This window comes from Podarcis liolepis (assembly GCF_965112155.1).
Source record: "Podarcis liolepis genome assembly, chromosome: 12".
Lineage (NCBI taxonomy): Eukaryota > Metazoa > Chordata > Lepidosauria > Squamata > Lacertidae > Podarcis > Podarcis liolepis.
The window spans coordinates 25,446,155-25,466,921 of NC_139563.1; the positions used below are offsets into that span (position 1 = coordinate 25,446,155).

Sequence of the window (20,767 nt, forward strand, 5' to 3'; positions counted from 1 at the left end):
AGGGGCTGCCCAGATCCAAGGGGCTAGGAGGAGGCTCCGTGTTTCCTTCTGGGTATCGATAGAGAAGTTCATTAGGAGTGACTGCCGAGGGAGGAACATAGTTTAGGAACATGTGGGAAATCAGTTTACTTCAGATGACTAAGGGTGAAAGAAAGGGAGGTCTGCTTTTCATTAAAAACCTGAAATGGATTATAATTGGACTGGGTTTTTACCCAGATGGCTTCTCTTAAGTTGACATCTGCGACGTGTATATAAAGCGGTGTTAAAGAGCTGTCTTTTGTGGCAGCGGGGGACACATGTAATACTGATCAGGACTAAGTTCCTCTCCTTTCCTTAGTGCTGGTTGTGGAATAACAGTTGGAGAGAAATGGCATTGGCCTGGCTGAAATGGACCACACTTTTGTAACTCGTCCCAAAGGGCGGGGGAGGGAAATCAAAGGGACTTCTTTGAAAAATTATCTTTTTCCTCTTTTTTAGTGACTTGATTCATTTACAATCTGAGTACTGACAAATTATAGAATCTCCTGGCTGGCTGGATTGCTGGGCAAGGTTGCCTTTACATTAATTCCCTAGTTGTTGTTATTTTTGCAGCTAAACTAAATATAGTCAGATGATTTTGCTTATCTCATCTTCTTTTTAAAAAAACCAAAACACATCCAACTGCATGTTTGAATGATTCTGAAAAATGGAAAACTTTGATAACTGCTTATATCCTGTCCTGATCCTAAGCTTGTTATTTGGAAGCAAGCTGTGTTGTTTCTTGTTTTGAATATGTGCACAAATAGAAGTGAGTTCTAATAGCAGATGCTCACCCTGGTGTGGAGCTTCATTATGTGCCTGAAGAGCACACCTGGAGCATCCCTCTTCTTGCTGTGGGAGACTGTTCTGCTCTGCACAAGAGCTCCCTGTGCATCTCAGAGTTCATGCAAACATGAGGAAGTAGGATAATTGTGTGAGTTACACCCGAAAGACTTAAGTCCAAGACTTGATCAACTGTAACCTTTCTAGGTGAATTTAGCTTTCATCCTGTAGAATAGGGATGATGAACCTGTGACCAACTAATTGTTGCTGGACTCCAACTCCCATCAGCCCCATGAAGCCTGGTTGGTGATCAGGGATGATGGGAGTTGTAGTCTAACAATATACTGTACAGAGCTTCATGGGGTGCCCATCCCTGCTGTAAAGGTACCCCTACCCGTACGGGCCAGTCTTGTGCGCCCACCTCACTCAAGAGGCCGGGGGCCAGCGCTGTCCAGAGACACTTCCGGGTCACGTGGCCAGCGTGACAACCCTGCTCTGGCGAGCCAGAGCCACACACGGAAACGCCGTTTACGTTCCCGCTAGTAAGCGGTCCCTATTTATCTACTTGTACCCGTGAGTGCTTTCAAACTGCTAGGTTGGCAGGCGCTGGGACCGAACAACGGGAGCGCACCCCGCCGCGGGGATTCGAACTGCCGACCTTTTGATCGGCAAGCCCTAGGTGCTGAGGCTTTTACCCACAGCGCCACCCGCGTCCCTATCCCTGCTGTAGAATGACAGAAAAACTAATGCTGTTTTTATGCCAACACCTTCCTGCTAATCATACTTAGAAGTAAGTATATTTTCATGGATTTCAGTGGAAGAATGTATATTTATAGCTATTGGGTTGGATCCAGACAAAATGATTTGCACTTATTTCTAACTGAAATCAATGGGACATGTTTAGTTGTGACCTAAGCTCAATGAACTTGGTCTGGATCCAACCCATTGTAAATACCAACTCCTAAGGAAAATGATCCTGAATATAATAATTTACTTTTCTGTTCTTTCCTGGCAAGCATTCTACTTTCTCTCTCTCTCTTTTCCAGACAACAGAAAAATCAAGGTCAATGGTACAAGGGAGCCCATCGAGTTTAAATCCAAGCAGTGGTTTGGAGCAACAGTCAGAGCTCATAAAGGAAAAGTTGTGGTATGTTTTGACACTTTTTTGGCATTCGTTTTGCTGGAACATTTCTTCTGATTCAATTATATATGTTCAAAAAACACAAATGAAGCTGATTTTGATATTTCAAAGCCTATTCAGTGTATGCAGTTTCTCAGGTTGGGTTTGGAATAATCTGAACACCACAAGATGCAGCCCTTTGGGCTATAATTAATTCAAGCATTCACTGAATGTCTTCACTAGTATAACAGTATCCATGGTGGGCACACAGGAATCAGAAAGATGCATCAAATGCATAATGAAACAGCAGCTTTTATACTTCCTACAACATACTGTAGAACAGCCTTCTCCACTTAGATGTTTTAAACTACAACTCCCAGCAGCTGCAGCCAGCATGGCAATCATCAGGGATGATGGGAGTTGTAATTTTGACATCTGGAAGGCACCATGCTGGGGAAGGCTGGCCTTGAACATGGATGTGAAAGAGATCAGCAGAAACCGGGGTTCTTAGAAATGCAATCACATTTTTAACAGCCTGCAGCATCTTGGCACATTGATTTTGTAGCCGGTCGTAGCAGGAGGGGAAGACTCCCTGGATTCTTCAACTGGCTACCTCATCTCTGCCTTCTGACCACCTTCCTCTCCTGCCTCTGAGTCTGGACTGCTCTCTGCCACAGCCTCTTTCTGCTCACTAAACCCTGTTACCTCTTCTGCTTCCAACACCTCCTCCTCCCAGTCTGCTCCCTCTTCTTCCTCTGACCACTCATTGCCATCCCACTACCAATGCCTGGCTCTGAACCTCCTTCCCCTGGGGGTTCCCTTGGGAGTTCCCCAGTTGGTGCCTTCCAATACTCTTCATCTTCCAGCTAGTCTATGATATCAGGAGACAGATATGGATAGATGGATGGATAGGTAGATAGGTGCTGGTGCTGATGTATTCAGAGGAGGTAATAGCTTAATATTTGATTATCTTCAGCAGGTATTTCCCCCAAAGTTGATGGGCTTGTAGTTGATTAGTAGGATGACACTTTGCTGTCTATGCCAATCAAGGCAAGGGTGCAAATGGCTTGGAGAGACCTGGAAGGGCTTTCCCCTAGCAACTGCCTGGACCTCATCTCTGTCCCTACTTCACAATTGTACAGCTCTGGCTATACTGCAGTTGGGTTAATGCAGTCATGGCTGTAAGTCCAAAGATTTCTTTTAAAAGTCTCGGTGTAGATGCTGTGATTTTATAGGCCTTTTTTACAAGCACCACTAGAAACTCCCAGGTGGAAATCCATAACGATCTACTTCTGTTTTCTCTTGGGCAGTTTTATTAACTAGTAAGGTGATAGTGATGTGTTCCCTGCACAGTCAGGCATTTTGCATTAGCAGCCGACGCGTAGGATTTAATAAATAAATAAATGAAAACACTTTTCTTAAATGACGAATCAAAACATCTTGCACTGTGAACCTTGCATTTGGTCATGCTTCATTTTCCCAAAACAATTAATGAAGCAACAAGTGTCGTCTTGGGATTTGTTTTAAAATGGTTTGAATTATTTCCTAATGCGCCTGTGCATTGAAAGGAAATGCCTTGCTTTCAGTAGTCACTCATGTGGTTAACCCCAGAAAAGAATATTTCTTTTCCTTTGACATAAAACAGGTGATGAATAAAACATCAACCTCTCTTTTTTTTACTAGCATGTATGCCAGATTCCCAGCAGCCCTCCCTCTGAGCCATTGCAGCTCTCAGGTTCCAAAAGTGGCACCTTCAGTCTCTCTCTCCCTTTGGCATATACTCTTGCTTTTTTAAAAAAAATGATGCGGAAATAAATAAAGGTCCTAAACATATGCATGCATATTAGTTGATGAGCAAGGAGCATTTTCTTCCAGAGTGTCAGATCAAACACAAATACCGTATTTTTTGCACCATAACACTCACTTTTTTCCTCCTAGAAAGTAAGGGGAAATGTCTGTGCGTGTTATGGAGGGAATGCCTATGGGTGGCATGCCTGCGGATTTTCCTCCTCTAAAAACTACGTGCGTGTTATGGTTGGGTGCGTGTTATAGAGCGAAAAATACGGTACATACAACCCTCAGCATAGCTTTGATTCTTTCCGTGAATGAGAATAGAGTGACCATGTGGCCAACTTAACAGGGGACAGTTCTGTATTTCCAGGTTCTCAGAGGACAGTCCTCTATTTAATTGTATAAAACCTCCAAGCGAGGCTACCTGGGCCTCCAGCGACAGAAGCATCCACAGACTGCAAACCTGCACCTCTAGAGGGGATTTCAACCCCATCCAGGGTAGCCAACCGGTTTCTTGGACATGGGAACTACACACCCACAGTGCTTCCATCTTAGCAAGATTTAAGCTCAGCTAGTTTTTTTTCTCACCCATCTCACCACTGCATCCAGAGCCTATGTGGCCTCTCTCAAGTCATATGTTAAGGAGAAATAGAGCTAAGCATACTGATGGCCCCTGGCCTTCAAATTCCTGATGACCACTCTTAGAAGCTTCCTATAGATATCAAATAGCATGGAGATAAGATATTGCCCTGTGGCATCCCATAGCATAGCTACCAAGGGGCTGAAAAGCACTCTTCTAGTGCTACTCTCATGACTCGGTCTCAGAGTTAGGACTGAAACCGCTGTAACACAGTGTCCCCAATTCCCAGGGAGCCAGTGCAGGAGGATACCATGGTCAAAAGTATCAAAAGTCGCACAGAGATTTAGAAGCAGGAGCAAAGTTGCACATATCCTGCCCTGTTCTCTGAAAAGGTCACTCATCAGGGCACACGGGTCTGGCTCACTGTCATCCCCAAACAAAATTTACCATGCTGAAAGCTATTTGAGTTGGGGGAAAGCTGTCACTTAGAGCCAAACCCACACATAAATTGCAGCTTTGCAAGGAGGTCGTGGAGACCGCAGTGAAGAGATGAAGGGTTGAAAAAATTGTATCTGCGTTGGGATTCTGACTGAACCTCCTGTCTCCATGTGATTGCTATTAAAGCAACATCTCCCCTCACCAAAGACCACAATTTAAAGACTATAGGTGTGTGTGGGGGGGGGAGAGACAGTGGAACTGCTGAAGAAGCTTTTTTGTGTGCACGTAAAGATAATCCATTTCTGGTCATTGCAGAAGGCTAATGGGTTTATTTGCAAAACCTATCAATCAGTGGTTTTTGCCACACCTGCCAGATTTTTCTAGCAGGACAGAAGAGGTCACGATTCCTCCATTAGCATTTCATTCCTTCTTTGATAGAAAGAGGGAGCAGAGCAACTCTGCAAGGTAGGGAGGTTCCTTGTCATCCTTTCATCTACCTAGCACACTTGTGCTGTACGTCAAGTAATCGCGGTAACTGTTACAGTGCTAAACGACTTGAAAAATGACCACCTCTGCCCACATCATCCTAGAAAGCCCTTCTCCACCTGGAGGGGTGAGCTGGGTGACAACAAGAGGAAGGGCGTTCTGGCTGATTTGGCAAAGCAGTAATGGCACACAATTCTTTCTTCTGAGGAACAAATCAGAACCTTCCTCAAGGCAAGTCAGTGAAGAGGGGAAGATGAAGGTGGAGACTGCTGTCACTACCACCACTAATGCTGAGGTTTGTTACAGGTGCTTGTGCCTCTACTCTATGCAGACATTGTGCAATAAGCTTTTGCAGCAGCTCCTGGTTGTTTCCTCACCATCAGAATGGTGCAGAGATAGTGCAGGATAGCGCTCACCCCGAAAATGATCTCTTTCAGCTTCTGCCTTCTGGAAGAAGGTACAGCGTTATAAAGACTAGGACTAGCCGCCTGAGAAACAGTTTCTATTCAAATGTGATTTTGGTTTTAAACACAGTGTATAGTAGTCTCTATGGAAGTACAGTGGTGCCTCGCAAGACGAAATTAATTCATTCCGCAAGTTTTTTCTTCTTGCGAGTTTTTCGTCTTGCGAAGCATGGTTTCCCATAGGAATGCATTGAAAATCAATCAATGCGTTCCTATGGAAACCGCCTTCAGACCAGGTCCGGGGACAGTCTGTCCCGGGAAGGCAGGCGGGGGGGCGTTCTGAAGGCTGGCGGTGGGCGAAAGTCTTTGCTCCCGACCGCCAGCATTTTAAAAGAGGTACCCGGAGATTTCCCTATGGGCTTTCTTCTTGCGAAGCAAGCCCATGGGGAAATTTGTCTTGTGGAACGACTCAAAAACGGAAAACTCTTTCGTCTTGCGAGTTTTTCATTTTGCGAGGCGTTCGTCTTGCGAGGCACCACTGTATATTGTATTTAATTATGGGGTATCAGAGTTTTCAGGGGGCTAACCAGGCTGGGATAACTGGGATAGCAGGCTTGTTGGTTTTTGAATGCCTGATGTAGATTTTTTCAATTTCGTTGTTCTGTATGGGACAATGACAATAAAGATTATTGTATTGTATTGTATTGTATTGTATTGTATTGTATTGTATTGTATTGTATTGTATTGTATCAGAATGCATTCTACTGCAGTCCAGAGCATCCTTTCATGGAGGCATGTACGGTGCATGCCTTTGTCCTGCTGCCTAGGTTCCCTTTAACTGCAGAGTTGTTTGGGGTTAGCTCTTATGCATGTAAAAGAGGCTTCATTAAAATCCCACCTAATTGTGCTTGAAGCAAAAGCAAAAGTGAGCTTGCACCCGGTATTACAAGAGCAAATGTACAGTGGGACCTCGGGTTAAGTACTTAGTTCATTCCGGAGGTCCGTTCTTAACCTGAAACTGTTCTTAACCTGAAGCACCACTTTAGCTAATGGGGCCTCCTGCTGCCACTGCGCTGCCAGAGCACAATTTCTGTTCTCATCCTGAAGCAAAGTTCTTAACCTGAAGTACTATTTCTGGGTTGTTGGAGTCTGTAACCTGAAGCGTATGTAACCTGAAGCGTATGTAACCCGAGGTACCACTGTAGTGGCACATCTGACGTGTCATGGACAAGGAAGGGAGGAGCCTAACCAGTCACGACACCTTTTGTCTTTATTTTGTATTGTTTTGATAGGCCTGTGCTCCCCTGTATCACTGGAGGACCCTGAGGGCAGTCCCTGAAAAGGATCCTGTTGGCACTTGCTATGTAGCAATTCAGAATTTCAGCGCCTACGCTGAGTACTCTCCTTGTCGCAACGGTATGCTGCTTGATTTTTCGGGATTTGGCCATTGTAGAGCTGAGGTTGCAATACGTATCCTCACGCAGTCCGGCCAGGTATATAGTGAGCCAAATGGCTCTTACTGAGAGAGGCATTTCCTTGCAAAGGGGGAATCTCAGTTCAGGAGAGACATCAAATTATAAATTTCTGCATGGACGCTTTTACATTTAATTAAAAGAGCAGAGATGAAGCCGGTGTTGCTGCCTTGACATGTGGAGACAGAACTGGCTCGGTTTAAAAGAGCTTTTAAAATGTAGCAAACAGATCTTGATAAGCAGAAGCCAGCTTTTAAAAGCAGCTGATTATTCCAAATGGAACTTTTTATAGAACTGGCGACCTACAGGTTGAACCTGCGCTAAGATAATCCATGTTGTTTGGTGAGCTAGCAAGCCATGGGTTACATCGCAGTATGGAGTGGGGAACTAACTGAGGATTGTGCAATTCTTGCACTCCTTCTGATGACTGTCACTGTTCAGTGCACAAGAGAAGGAGCATGTCACATCCCAAAGTGTGTGCAGGAATGTAGAAAAGCTTCATAGGACTACAATAAAGGCTGTGCAATCCAAGGTCATTTCTCTGACTCGGGACAAAACAAATGGAACATCTCAAATTCACCTTTGGGTCTGCCAAATTGATTCCCAAGCATGAACTTACTGTTTGGGGTTCAAATTTCCCTGGCAAAATTCACATACTGGTTTTGATGTCAGCTTTGGATGGTCAGATTCTTCCCCCCACTTTTTTGTTTGAAACCAACATTGCTCTCAGGAATTGGTTCTTAAATTTCAGCACGCATTCCCCCCAAACACACACACACACACACACACACACTCTGTATCAGATTTGCAGCCTGTTATTCTTCTTGGAATGCCTTCTCCATTTGCTGAGACAATGTCTGAGTCACTCCGTATATTGAATCTAATTCAGTGATCATATTTTGGTACCTTCAGACAATCCGGATCCTGAGGGACAAGGTTACTGTCAAGCAGGATTCAGCTTAGACTTTTACAAGGTGAGAACCCCCATTGGTTGACTTATCTCTGGATCGTCTAATCACTTCCTTCTTCGCTTTGAAATGCATGCCCCTCACTACCAGTCCATCAATTCTCATATTAAAATTTTCTTTTAAAACGCCTGACATAGTATTGGGTGTCTAGAACAGGCATAGGCAACCTCAGCCCTCCCGATGTTTTGGGACTACAACTCCCATCATCCCTAGTTAACAGGACCAGTGGTCAGGGATGATGGGAATTGTAGTCCCAAAACATCGGGAGAGCTGAGGTTGCCTATGCCTGGTCTAGAACCTATTGGGTTTCATTCAAATACTCTTTAATACTAATATTTCTCCCTTTCTTATACTAACTGTAGGCAGGACTCAGAATGTGCTGAGGCTGTGTGCAAGCACCAGCAGAGTCAATTCTTGCACCTGCACAGATCCACGCTCACCACCACCCTGCTGTGACTCCACACTGTCCTCATAAGTGGCAGTGACGGCAGTGTCAGGAGGGCTGCTCCACTATCCTGCCGCGCTGGCCACTCCTGGCAATAACATAATTCTCGGCTGACAAATTTATCCAAATTTTTATGCCCCTACCATGCGTGGAAGATGTTCTCCACTTCACCTAGCGTACTATGCCAAGAAATGAAAACACCATTCTGTAACGAGAACGTGAGACTTGATTTTCAGTACGTACCTATAAAATGAAGAAGCTGCTGTTCAGTGGTAAAATTTAGGCTCCAGTTAGCATGATGCATATACTCCAGAGATTTCAAAATGGCGGTCTGGGGCTTTCCTCCCATCTCCCCACTTTACAGCTGGCTAAGTCAGCCTCTGGCTAAACCAGTCTCTTGAAACCTGGTGCCCTCCAGATGTTTTTGACCAGAACTCCCATCAGCCCTAGCCGTGCTGGCTGGGGCTGTTGGGAGTTGTAGTCAAAAATTATTAGTAGTATAGATTTATTTATACCCCAACCACTATTTTTCCTGATGGGACTCAAGGCAGCCTACGGATAAAAACAATAATTGCTAAAAAACATAGAGTAAACACCTGGAGGGCCCTCAGTTGGATGAGGATGGGATAAACAGTGCCATTTGATGAAGGTTTATTATTTGAATCATTTTTTCACATGTTTGGTTTTGATCTCTCATGTATTATTAATCATAATTTAATGCTGCTGTTATCTGTCATGTATACAGAATGGAGACCTCATACTAGGGGGGCCTGGAAGTTTTTATTGGCAAGGTACGTTCTTTTATTTATATAGCCCCCCACCCCAAAATGAATTAAAAGGTGGAATGAAATGAATGCCTCTAAAAGCCAAGTGTGAAGAGACTGAGGTCCTAGCCTTACACACTGGGGAGTAAGTTCCATTGAACCCTGGGTGACTTTCTTCTGAGTTAATGCATACAGGAGGCATTAAACTGTGCAATGATAATGACTTTTAAGTCCATCCTTATTCACATGCCTGAAAATTGGCAACCATTCCGTTTACAAGTGGAAGGAGAGGTCAGAATCAGATCACACCCCCTCCCAAAGGAAATGTCGCCCAAGTTTTCTTTTCTTTATGCATATCACATTTTATATGTAGAGCCACGGAGCCAGAGAAACATTGTGGTGTAGTGGCTAGAGTAGGACTGTGGAAACCCAGTTTCAAATCCCCAAACAGCCATGAACCTCACTGGGTGATCTTGGGCCTGTCAATATAATAATAACAACAAGAAGAAGAAGAAGAACAAGAACAATAATAATATTTATGTATACATACATACATACATACATACATGAATGCATGCATACCCCACCCATCTGGCTGGGTTTCCCCAGCCACCCTGGGCAGCTCCCAACAGAATATTTACTGCATATTGCTTGCTTAATAAATAACAGATGGTTTAAAAATGTAACCTTAATTGTTATTCTTGAATTAGCTGCTCTGCAGATCCCTTTAATCTATTCCATTTTTGAACCACAGGCCAGATTATCACAAGTAGCATAGCCGATATTATCACAGACTACTCCTTCAAAAATATTCTGAAGAAGCTAAGTCGAGAAAAACAAACTGGAGTGGCACCGTCAATATATGACGACAACTATCTGGGTAAGGTGCATGATGCTTGTGGGGAAATAGGATATTAAAATAACGCTCACCCTGCTCCAGCAGAAAATATCCAATGTGCAGTGTATGCTGTAAAATAAAAGATGTGCATACCTTCACTTTTCAGTGCACACACAAACAGACAGTGGTGTTGTGCACCCCGCTAGTGAGTAGAGATGTCAGAAAATCCCAGCAGGAAATGGAAACAGGAGTAGAAATTGCTGGTGTTCAATTATTTGCCCCATGTCTGGAATGGAAATCAATCCAGTGAATACGATCAGCATTTGCTGCTGCTGCTGCTGCTTTCATTCCATGAACGATACATAATAGATTACACTTTCCCCTCGTTTGCATTGCGTTTCCTTTGCACTGAAATGAACAGGGTGGAATAGTGTCACAACAACACAATTAATTGCACAGGTTATCTAATTTTGCTGCAGTGGATAGTGAGATGAATCACATAGTTTTTATTGGAAGATGAGCTGCGGTGGAACGGAAACAGTGCTGCATGTTACCAATATAGTGTGGAATGGAAAACGGTGTCTTCTTGCACCCCTGCTTGCGACAAGATCGCTGTTGCATCCAGGTGTAATGCAAAGCATTGATGCCCTTAGAGCTTGTCTTGAGAAATAATTGCAGTCGTGCGTTTTCCTAGTTGCTTCACTCTGTAGATTTATTGAGCTTCTGAGACATATAACCAAGCTAGCTGTAAAATCCTGACAAATAGTTTTCCCTTTCCTGGCCTTAGATACTCTAGTTTATAAAGCTTTTTTTAAAACGGAGATTATTGAAACAGAGAGTAGATCTGGTTGTCCTTCCAGAAACGAGTCTCTTCAGACAGAAGTGGTTTGTTGGGCTTCATGCTTGCTGGTTTGTTTTTCAACAGGATACTCAGTGGCTGCTGGTGAGTTTACTGGAGATTTTCAACAAGGTAAGAAGCCAATAATATCCTTCTGTGAAAAGTTTACAGTCTGTGGTTAACGTGCAGTCCTATATATGTCTATATAGTCCTATATAGATGTAAGCCCCATTGAGTCTAATGGGATTTACTCCCTGGCAACTGTGTAAAGAATTTATTTGTATAAATAACAGCAGGGCCTGAGATACACTTTTGTTTAGAAAAATGTAGCACACGGACAAGGATGTGGCTCACATCAGTTCCCATGACTGTGGCAACACTTCATCCAGCCACAGCTTTCAGTGGAACCATGTTTGACTTCAGCCATGGTTTACTCATCACAGTTGGAAACATGCAGGCACATATTTAGAACTGGATGGGGAATCTCAGGTCTGGGAACCACCTAAGATTCCTGGGAACTGTAGTTTATCCCTATAATTCCCAGCATCCTTAACCAAATGTGGTCCTCCAGGCCTCTCCATCTGACCCTTGGGACGCTCCCCATGTAATGTCTCCTCCTCAGGCCACACACCCCTCTCAACAGCCTTGCTGTTCACCTTCCTTAAGTGCTTCTGCTGGGCTGGAGGATGGACGTGTGTGTGTGTAGATACCTCTGGATTTTGTGTGGCTGGAATGCAGCCTACTTTGCAAAAAAACAAGAGTCTCATCAATTGCTCCACCCACTTTTGCCTCGGGCCCAACCACTTTTGTCATGTTATCTTTGGGAGGCTGTCTATGAGAGAGTGTGCCCCTTAGGCTGGAAAAAACCTCCCCACCCCTTCTTTAGAAGATAAGGACTGCTCTGTTCCCAGGATTCTTTGGGGGAAGCCGTGTGATTTAAATGTGCTTTGCATGTACGGTGTATAGGCATCTTTAGGTCAGCTGAATTGAGGAACTGTGTGTTAATATTTCAGGACATGCTATATTCCCCAGATATGTCTGGGAATCGAGCAGTGAAAAAAGAAAAGGGGAAAAAAGATCAACAACTTTGTCCAGTTTTTCACTTTTGGAAATATGGCACCCCTAGTAAATTTCCTATTTTTTGCATCAAGTAGCTGATTTTTTTATTGAATATTGGTACAGTGGTACCTCGCAAGAAGAATGCCTCGCAAGACGAAAAACGCGCAAGACGAAAGAGTTTTCCGTTTTTTGAGTCGTTCCGCAAGACGAATTTCCCTATGGGCTTGCTTCGCAAGACGAAACGTCTTGCGAGTTCTTGCGAGTTTGTTTCCTTTTTCTTAAAGCCGCTAAGCCGTTAATAGCCGCTAAGCCGCTAATAGCCGCTAAGCCACTAATAGCCGTGCTTTGCAAGACGAAAAAACCGCAAGACGAAGAGACTCGCGGAACAGATTAATTTCATCTTGCGAGGCACCACTGTATCACACTATTCAAATATACATTAATATTTATTATATTCTTAATAGTACTGGTTTCCTCCCCCAAATATAAAGGTTATCCACTAGTAGTTTCTGAGTATTTATTGTGTAAGCAGGTATTGCACTGAGTTAATTTTCAGACTTTGTTAATTTCTCTTTAGAGCTGGTAGCTGGAGTCCCAAGAGGTGCACAGAACTTTGGCTATGTATGTAATCTACCAAATGTTTTATCCTCCTCCCCCTTTACAAATAAGAACGGAACAAGGTGTGTTTGTTTTCCCCAAAGATAGACATGATACTGTTGATAATGGTAATGTTGATGATAATGATAATAATGGTGATAACAATTAAATTAATCTCAGCCATGACAGACTTCTACTCATTGAAAAAACCCTCTCATTTGCCAACTGTGGCTGAGCACCTACCCTGAGATAAACTTTAAAATGGGATTTCAGCACAGATGCTGCTGATACTACAAAGAGGAAAGGTTATGTATCATTCTAAATGCAAGGCACGAACCAATGTGCTCAGTCTAGGTCTTTCAAGACCGGTGTTATGTGGTCTCGGCGGCTGCTACCAGTCACCAGTCTAGCTGCCGCATTCTGGATTAGTTGTAGTTTCCAGGTCACCTTCAAAGGTAGCCCCATGTAGAGCACATTGCAGTAGTCCAAGCAGGAGATAACTAGAGCATGCACCACTCTGGCGAGACAGTCTGTGGGCAAGTAGGGTCTCAGCCTGCATACCAGATGGAGCTGATAAACAGCTTCCCTGTACACAGAATTGACCTGCACCTCCATAGACAGCTGTGAGTCCAGAATGACTCCCAGGCTGCACACCTGGTCCTTCAGGGGCACAGTTACCCCATTCAGGACCATTCATAGTCTTCACTGTCCCTCCCTGGAATCAGACTACTGACAGTGGAGCAGCATGGGAGACCTGCTCTAATCTATACCTTCAGGGATTCCTTTCCAGGGACCATTGGATCACTAGTTACTTGGCTACAATCCTATATGCTCCTAACCCTCCAAATAAGTAGGCCAAAAAAAAAGAACCTTCCTGAGGAGGTCCACTCAGAAATTAATTCAAGTGAGTTCCATGGGACTTACTCTAATAGACTTACTTCTGAGGATTGCTCCATGTCTTCTGAACTTATTTGAAATATTGGGGAATAGTATATTTAGAATGGTGGGAGTACAAGTTTTGAGATGTAGCACTGCAGCAGTTATCCTGGAATATAACCCTTTGTGGCATGAACCCGCAGCTTCCTGTTTTCTGTTTCTAGGTTTCGATTATAAATTCTACAGATTTGACCTTTATTCAGAATTTCACCGGTGAACAGGTAATAAATTTCAACCATATCAGCATTTCCAAACAGGGAATACTATGCTGCCCAATGAGTTGCAGCTCAAATTTAAGCAACGCTGTTTGGACATCCAGGCTTGTTTGTTCAGCATCCATCCAGATTTGCTTGCACAAAGTTTGCTTGGAGCCTGATTTTGCCTGGTCTTTATAGAGCATTTGTGGGGGTGTTACATGACAATGACCACCCCTCCTGAGTTGATTGTGGGGTGTTTGTATACATTTCCATTAACCATGCATTCATTCCACACTTTTCAATGCACTTCTTCATCACCTTCCTAACTGCAAAATGCCTGCCTCTTCTTTAAAGGGGATTTGTTGGCAGGAAGGGAGCTAAACACTTTAATCCACTTTAATTGCACCAACCTAAATCTCCCAGGATGTGCTTAAATCTTTCCCGCAAAACTCTGGCAGTCTGGTGGGATCCTTTGCAATATGATTTGGGATATGATGGGATTTTGCCAGCTGCAAAAATTTAAAGGGATACTTAATGTAAAAATGCTCTTTATTTGCAGATGGCATCTTACTTTGGATACACGGTTGCAGTGTCAGATGTTAACAATGATGGGTAAGTTGCTAAAGACAAAGAAGTATTCATTCTGTGCTCCATCTTCTTTTCCTGTCCTGTTTAATTTAGGGTTTTCAAGTGGGTCCAAGCCACTTAATCCAAAACGCTCCCTCTGAAGTCCAAGAGACTATTTCAGGACCACCCTGGACTAAGCGCCTTGAGGGAGATTGTAGCTTAGCTATTTATATTCAGTTAGAATTAGACTCCTAAATCTTTTCATCCTTTCTCCTAAACTTTCCAGCAGTAGTAGATATCACAGGTTATGATTTCATACTTCTAAAAAATAATATTAACCTGCTCAAAAGCCAAAATAAATAAATCTCTTAGTCTTTCTTTCATGGGGTTTCATTCCTTGGTCCTATGGTTTTCTCAGCTTTGGTGGAAAGCTATTTTTCTAATAAGCTCTTTTGTAGACAACCGTATACTTGAGTGTTGCAGGGATGCATTCGTCTTTTGCCTAGCTAGCACGTCTGTTAAACTACAATGATTTGACCTTGTTTTTAAGTACATAGCCTGCTCACCAGAGGCGACTAGGAATGTCATGCAGGTGAATCCATGGAATTTATGTAGGAGAGAGAGGGGGCTGGAGAGTAGGGATGGACCACATTGTCTCTGCTGCGTGCCAAGCATAGACACCAAATGTGCTGCCAGAGGAGAGTTGGAGTTCTCTGTCCAACACCCAAGAGGCTAGTAATTTTTTTGTAGGCTAGTAATTTTTGTTTGCTTAGATTTTCAAGGCTGCCACTGGAAAACCATCCCATTCCACCCCACACTGTGATTGCATCAGTTTGGAATGGGTACCACGTGCACTGTGGCTGCATGAGAGTCTGGGCATCTATCGGCTAAGGCCTGTGGCACCACTGATGGCAAGAAACACTTTCTTTCCTGCCGTACCTGCAGGCTATTTTAAGCACTATAATATGCATTGTTCTTTTAAAAGTATTAATTTGCTGTGTAGGTGTTTGAGTGCTTCCAATTGTATCCCCCAGTAGATGAGTTCCTAGGCAGAGCAGCTCAAAAGGGGGTGGGATGAATGAGAATGGAAGGCAGAGGGGCTGCCAAATCCAAAGCCCTGCCAGGCTCATGCTGGTAGGGCAGAAGGCATAAGCTGGGTGCTCCTCCTTTTGAAATGGAAGCTGGTGAATTGCAGTGAGTGGGGCACTGCCCCACCTGCCTCAGCCCACTTTCAGCCAGCGCAGCCCACCTGTTTGCTCTCTTACTTACATCCAGCCCAGGCTGGCAGCTTCTCCTCTGTCTCAGTGTTGTCACCATCAAACTCAGCAGAGAGGACCATGTGAGTAAAATCAGTGTCTCTTCCTGCCATCTGACTCTCGTTCCACCTACTGTTGGCCTCTTTGCCTTCCGCCCTACCAGTCCCAGTGGGCAACAGCCCCTACTGCCTCGCTTTAATATTGGACCGGTATTTTCTTTTATGGATTAGTCCTCCTGTTGGTCCCAATGGGAGGGAAATTCTGTATGCCAGCTGCAGGACTTGATTACTCTTCATCTCTACTAGCTGTGTGTGTGTGTGTGTGTGTGTGTGTGTGTGTGTGTGAAGGAATCTCCCCCTTCATGGGTAGAGGAGAGAGAATCACCTCTGAGACGCCCTCCTAGGTACCACAGGGTTGTGCCTTCAGCCTCAAAATTGGGGGACGGAGAACAGTAAAGAAACACAGCCGAACTTTAAGTTTTAGCAGATTTTATTTTTTTAGCAAAACCAATTACTCTCCCATTGCAGCTCGGCTCAAGCTACCTAGTGTTTTTGCTTCTGCCACTGCAGCTGCTAGTTTAGACAGTTCTTCCCAAATCTTCTATAAATCTGTAGAAATGCTCAGAAACGGTAGTTCTACAAGCTTGGCTAAGAGCAACCAAGGAAGGGAATACTGTTAGAGATCTGTAAGGAATTATCACGCAGTTGGAGGTGGGAGTGGGTGGAAAACGAAAGGTCTGAGACAAGGACGAGGGAAAAATATTTTGCTTCAGACCTTTTTGTCTGTCTACCCGTGTTTGTCTACCACTTCAAACTGAGAAAGGTTCTGGACTGAGTTTTGGTTGGTGGGAGTGTAGGAGGCTGCCTCATATAAAGTCATCTAGCTCAGCATTGTCTACCCCAGGGTGGGGAAGGCATTCTCAGCCTGAGGGCCACATTCTCTCACAGGCAATCTACCAGGGGCCGCAGGCCAGTAGGGGGTGGGAACGGATGCGAAAGTGGGCAGAGCCACGGATGTGCCTTTTGCCTTTTGTGAAGCCTGGCAGAAGTGGCTGATTACTGCACCTGCACCTCTTTCCACCCTCCTTCCAAGCCAACAAAAACATGGCCATGGCGCAAGGACACATTCCAGTCAAGTAAAAGCACTCAAGGAGAGGGTGGTCTCTGAGGAGAATCCTGAGGGCCAAACAGAAAGGACTAGATTAGCGGTTCTCAACCTGTGGGTCCCCAGATGTTGTTGACTACAACTCCCATCATGCTTGAGCTCTGGCCTTGCTAGCTAGGGGTGATGGGAGTTGTAGTTCAACAACATCTGGGGACCCACAAGTTGAGAAAGGCTGGACTAGATGGTCACATTTGGTCCCCAGGCTTTTGATTCCCTAGGCCTGGTAGTCAACCTTCTTAGGCCCATGGGCTCATCTGGAATGATGAGAGACTGCTGTGGGAACCTCCTGTTCTAGTTGCTTTTCTCTCCCCACAGGTCACTGATGGGCAGATGTTGGTGACCGCCATCAGTTCCTCTTCAGGGTTTTCAGATAGGAGCCTTTACTTGCCCTCCCTGAAGTTGCCAAGGATTGAGGCTTGAACCTTTGGCATGTGAAGCAAGCACTTTACCCACTGAGCAGTGTCTTTGTTGTTGTTGTTGTTTAGTCGTTTAGTCGTGTCCGACTCTTCGTGACCCCATGGACCAGAGCAAGCCAGGCACTTCTGTCTTCCACTGCCTCCCGCAGTTTGGTCAAACTCATGTTTGTAGCTTCGAGAACACTGTCCAACCATCTCGTCCTCTGTCGTCCCCTTCTCCTTGTGCCCTCCATCTTTCCCAACATCAGGGTCTTTTCCAGGGAGTCTTCCAGGAAGCAGGGTCTTAGTGCTCCCTAAATAGATGCTTACCCGTATCTGAAACAAACAGTGCCAGTTGGGGAGCGATTTAGGTGCATGAGATTTCGTAGCACAGGAGAGAATTATTTGCATTGGGTTAAACCGCGCGCCTAATAAAAATACATTAGCGATCTTTTATTTGCACTACATCAAAGCTTCAAATACTAAGGCCCTAACCTCTTGACACCACTCCGTGCTCCCGCTGTTAACTGCCCAGCGGCACACCAAAGGAATTGCATAAAATTTCAGCAGGTGGTCAGCTTGCGCTCTTGAATGCTGTTCTGTTAAGAAGGAAGCAGCAATGCCTCTCCTCTGGGAAGGCATGGAAGCAAACAAATTGCTCGATCCAGCACCGTGGCGCAGCCAGGAAATCAGTAAAACACTGTTGTGGCTCAGACGATTCTCTCACCACTGAACGGGATCACAGCCTAGTGCCTCATTCCTCTTGCTGCTTTAGCTTGAGTTTGGCCCAACAAATGAAACTATTTATAACTGAAGACAAGCAGAAACCTTCTTCATTTTTTTAAAAAAATCTACAGCAAACAGATGTTTTAAAACATACAACTCCCCACACACTGTTTGAACGCTGGAGGAGGGGGAATGGAGAAGCAGGAAGGGGAGAGAGAGAGAGAGAGAGAGAGAACAAATAGAAGTGAAATTGACATCATTGTTTTTGTTTGTTTTTCCAAATTGGGACACGGAGGGATGGGACAGAAAATATCGTGAGCGGTGACAAGAGCAGCCTGATAAATAATGAGTCCTTGCGCTGAAGCATGGGCTCATCAGACCAAAGGAGATGATGCCGATGCAAGGGGACAGTCCATTTGCAAGTGGGACCGTGCTGGGATCTACCCCCCAATACTGGTGCTGCAGGGTCATTCGCGCTGCATCCCTCTCAACCCCTGTGCAGTCCAGATGTTTTGCATATGGGGCTTTGAGAGGCCATGTTAGGGCAGGGCTGTGCAGGAGGCCTTATGCAAAATCCAAATGGCTGCCACAGATTTCCTACAACTGTGGCACCTAGCACAAGGCAGTTGTTGGTGTTTTATTGGATGTGCTAGGCAGGGCAAGGTGAGGCAAGGTGAGGTGACCGCCTCAAGCAGCAGGAGTCACGGGGAGCAGCAAATCCAGCCTCCAAGGAACTGCCCACGACTGCTATCACAGTGGCAGCAACAGCTGTGGCATGTTCCTTGGGGCTGGATCTGCCGTCTTCTCAGCAACCCCTCTCAAGCCACCTCTACAGGAGTCTCTTGGTGAATTGGTGGTGCTGCTGTTCTCTTTCTACTCCCCTCCTTGTTCCTGATGTAAATTTTTATTCCTCCCCTTGTTCCTGACGTAGATCTCCACTGAGCCCTTCTTCCCTAGATAGGGGTGGGAGTTTGCGGTTTGCTTCAGGCATCAAAATGTCTTGATCTGGCCCTGGTGATGTACCAGGGATTTCAGTATCAAATCTGAGCACCATGGGGGGCAAATATTTGCTGCCAGTGGACTGGTTTGGTTGTAAATGGTAAACAACGGGTCAGTGTTGTGTGCATGAGCCTTGGCAGTTCCCTCCTCTCCACCACTGCCAGAAGCAAAAGATTGGAAACTTTCATTCCCACTTCCAACTATTTAGCATTATATCTGAACCTTGATTTTAACTATGATACACTAAAACAAGGCAATCATGAATACAGTTTGAAGTTGGCTTGTTCCAGTAAACTGTAGTTAAGACCAACTATGTTTGCCTGGTTCGGACATGATGCTGAACTGCACTACTTGAAAATGAAAGCAAAAGCTTATGGTCATCTTCAGAGGAGGAGAAGGCAGGGTGAGCTGATAAGCCTGAGGTTGATTCACATAATGCTAAACCATAGTTTAGTGTTCCTTCTTAACTATAGGGCTAGAAATATTCAGGCTCGTGGGGGGGGGCCTGTAGGTTCCACAACTGGCTCTTAGTGAAACTGTAGCTTCCAATTTTGGTTATGAGGACTGCAGTGATGAGAACTCTAGAGAAAACTCTGGCCCAACACACAGTCCTCTTCCCTGGTTCCCTTGGACATTGACCTAAAGTAGCGTATTTCATGTGCCAGGGTGGGGAACCTGTGGTTCCTCTAGATGCTGTACATGCCGTCTGGGATTGTTGTTGGAATCCAGAAGCATTTGGAGGGCACCAGGTTGGGGGAGGCCAGCTGAAAGCATAAGAGTCATTAATTTTTAAAGCGAGGAGGATTCCTCTGAATTTTGCACTGACCATTCTGCTTGTTTTCCTCTCTCCAGGTTGGATGACATCCTCGTCGGTGCTCCTCTCTTTATGGAGCGTGAATTTGAGAGCAACCCTAAGGAGGTTGGGCAGGTGTATCTCTACCTGCAAGAGAGTGCCTTGTACTTCAGAGAACCGCAGGTGCTGTCTGGCACAGAGGTGTTCGGCAGATTTGGCAATTCCATTGCACATCTCGGAGATCTAAACCAGGATGGATTTAATGGTACTACACAAAGTATTCTTTAGAGGTTATGCACAGATTGCTCAAGACAGTTGAAGAAGGGAATGGCTCAATTGCAAAGACAGTTTGCTTTGCAGTGGCCAAAATAATGAATGTGATTTATATGTTTGTACTGAGCCAGGTGTTCTTAAGAGCGGGAGACTACACCCCCCCCCCAAAAAAGCTAAATGTGTGATGACTAGGGATGTGTGATAAATTTGATTCAGATGGGTTCTGAAAATAGACATCTCAAGTGTCAAAAGCCAGGGTAAATGAAGAGAGCAAAAAGCTACCTTTTTAGGATATTACCTTCCTTTCCAAGGTGGCTTAGAACATAATCAATATATTGTAAAAAAAACCAAATTACTAAAATTGCAGTAAGGAGACAAAACAAGAACATTAAAAGTAGCTGTGGCACATAAGAAGAGTTAAAGCAGAGGCCTCTCTATCTTCACTCCCGTGAGGAATTAAAGCAGCCCTCTCCATAAGCATTCCCACCTCTCTTTGTTCTTTTTCAGACATTGCAATAGGAGCACCATTTGCTGGAGAAGATAGAAGGGGGAAAGTCCTCATTTTCAACGGAGCTAATAATGGGTTAAATCCTAACCCTTCCCAGGTTCTCCGCGGTATGTGGGCCTCCCAGTCGATGCCTGCGGGATTTGGTTTTACACTAAGAGGAGACTCCGACATAGACAAGAATGATTACCCAGGTAAGGTTCTTCCACACGAGAGAGAAGGGATTTCATCCCCTTCCACCTCTGGAAAATGCATCATTTTCTTTTTGGAAAGGCCAAGGTCAAAATCCCAAACAGGGCTGTTCTTTTGTGTGCGGATCTAGCTTTGCTTCTCTGAGAATTTGGAGTTGGACAGA

At 44.7% G+C, this 20,767-nt stretch overlaps 1 protein-coding gene across 2 annotated transcripts in view; it reads left to right on the forward strand.

Annotated features, from left to right (window-relative positions):
* The window catches only part of ITGA8 (integrin subunit alpha 8), a 118,429-nt gene that overhangs the window by 21,895 nt on the left and 75,767 nt on the right, over positions 1-20,767 (forward strand). For both annotated transcript variants that reach the window (XM_083467380.1, XM_083467381.1), the window contains exons 3-13: positions 1,848-1,948; positions 6,913-7,036; positions 8,005-8,066; positions 9,251-9,296; positions 10,024-10,149; positions 11,033-11,077; positions 12,582-12,625; positions 13,702-13,758; positions 14,294-14,346; positions 19,694-19,899; positions 20,415-20,606. In XM_083467380.1, coding sequence (XP_083323506.1) covers positions 1,848-1,948; positions 6,913-7,036; positions 8,005-8,066; positions 9,251-9,296; positions 10,024-10,149; positions 11,033-11,077; positions 12,582-12,625; positions 13,702-13,758; positions 14,294-14,346; positions 19,694-19,899; positions 20,415-20,606 — 1,056 coding nt within the window. The remainder of the gene's footprint in view (positions 1-1,847; positions 1,949-6,912; positions 7,037-8,004; positions 8,067-9,250; positions 9,297-10,023; positions 10,150-11,032; positions 11,078-12,581; positions 12,626-13,701; positions 13,759-14,293; positions 14,347-19,693; positions 19,900-20,414; positions 20,607-20,767) is intronic.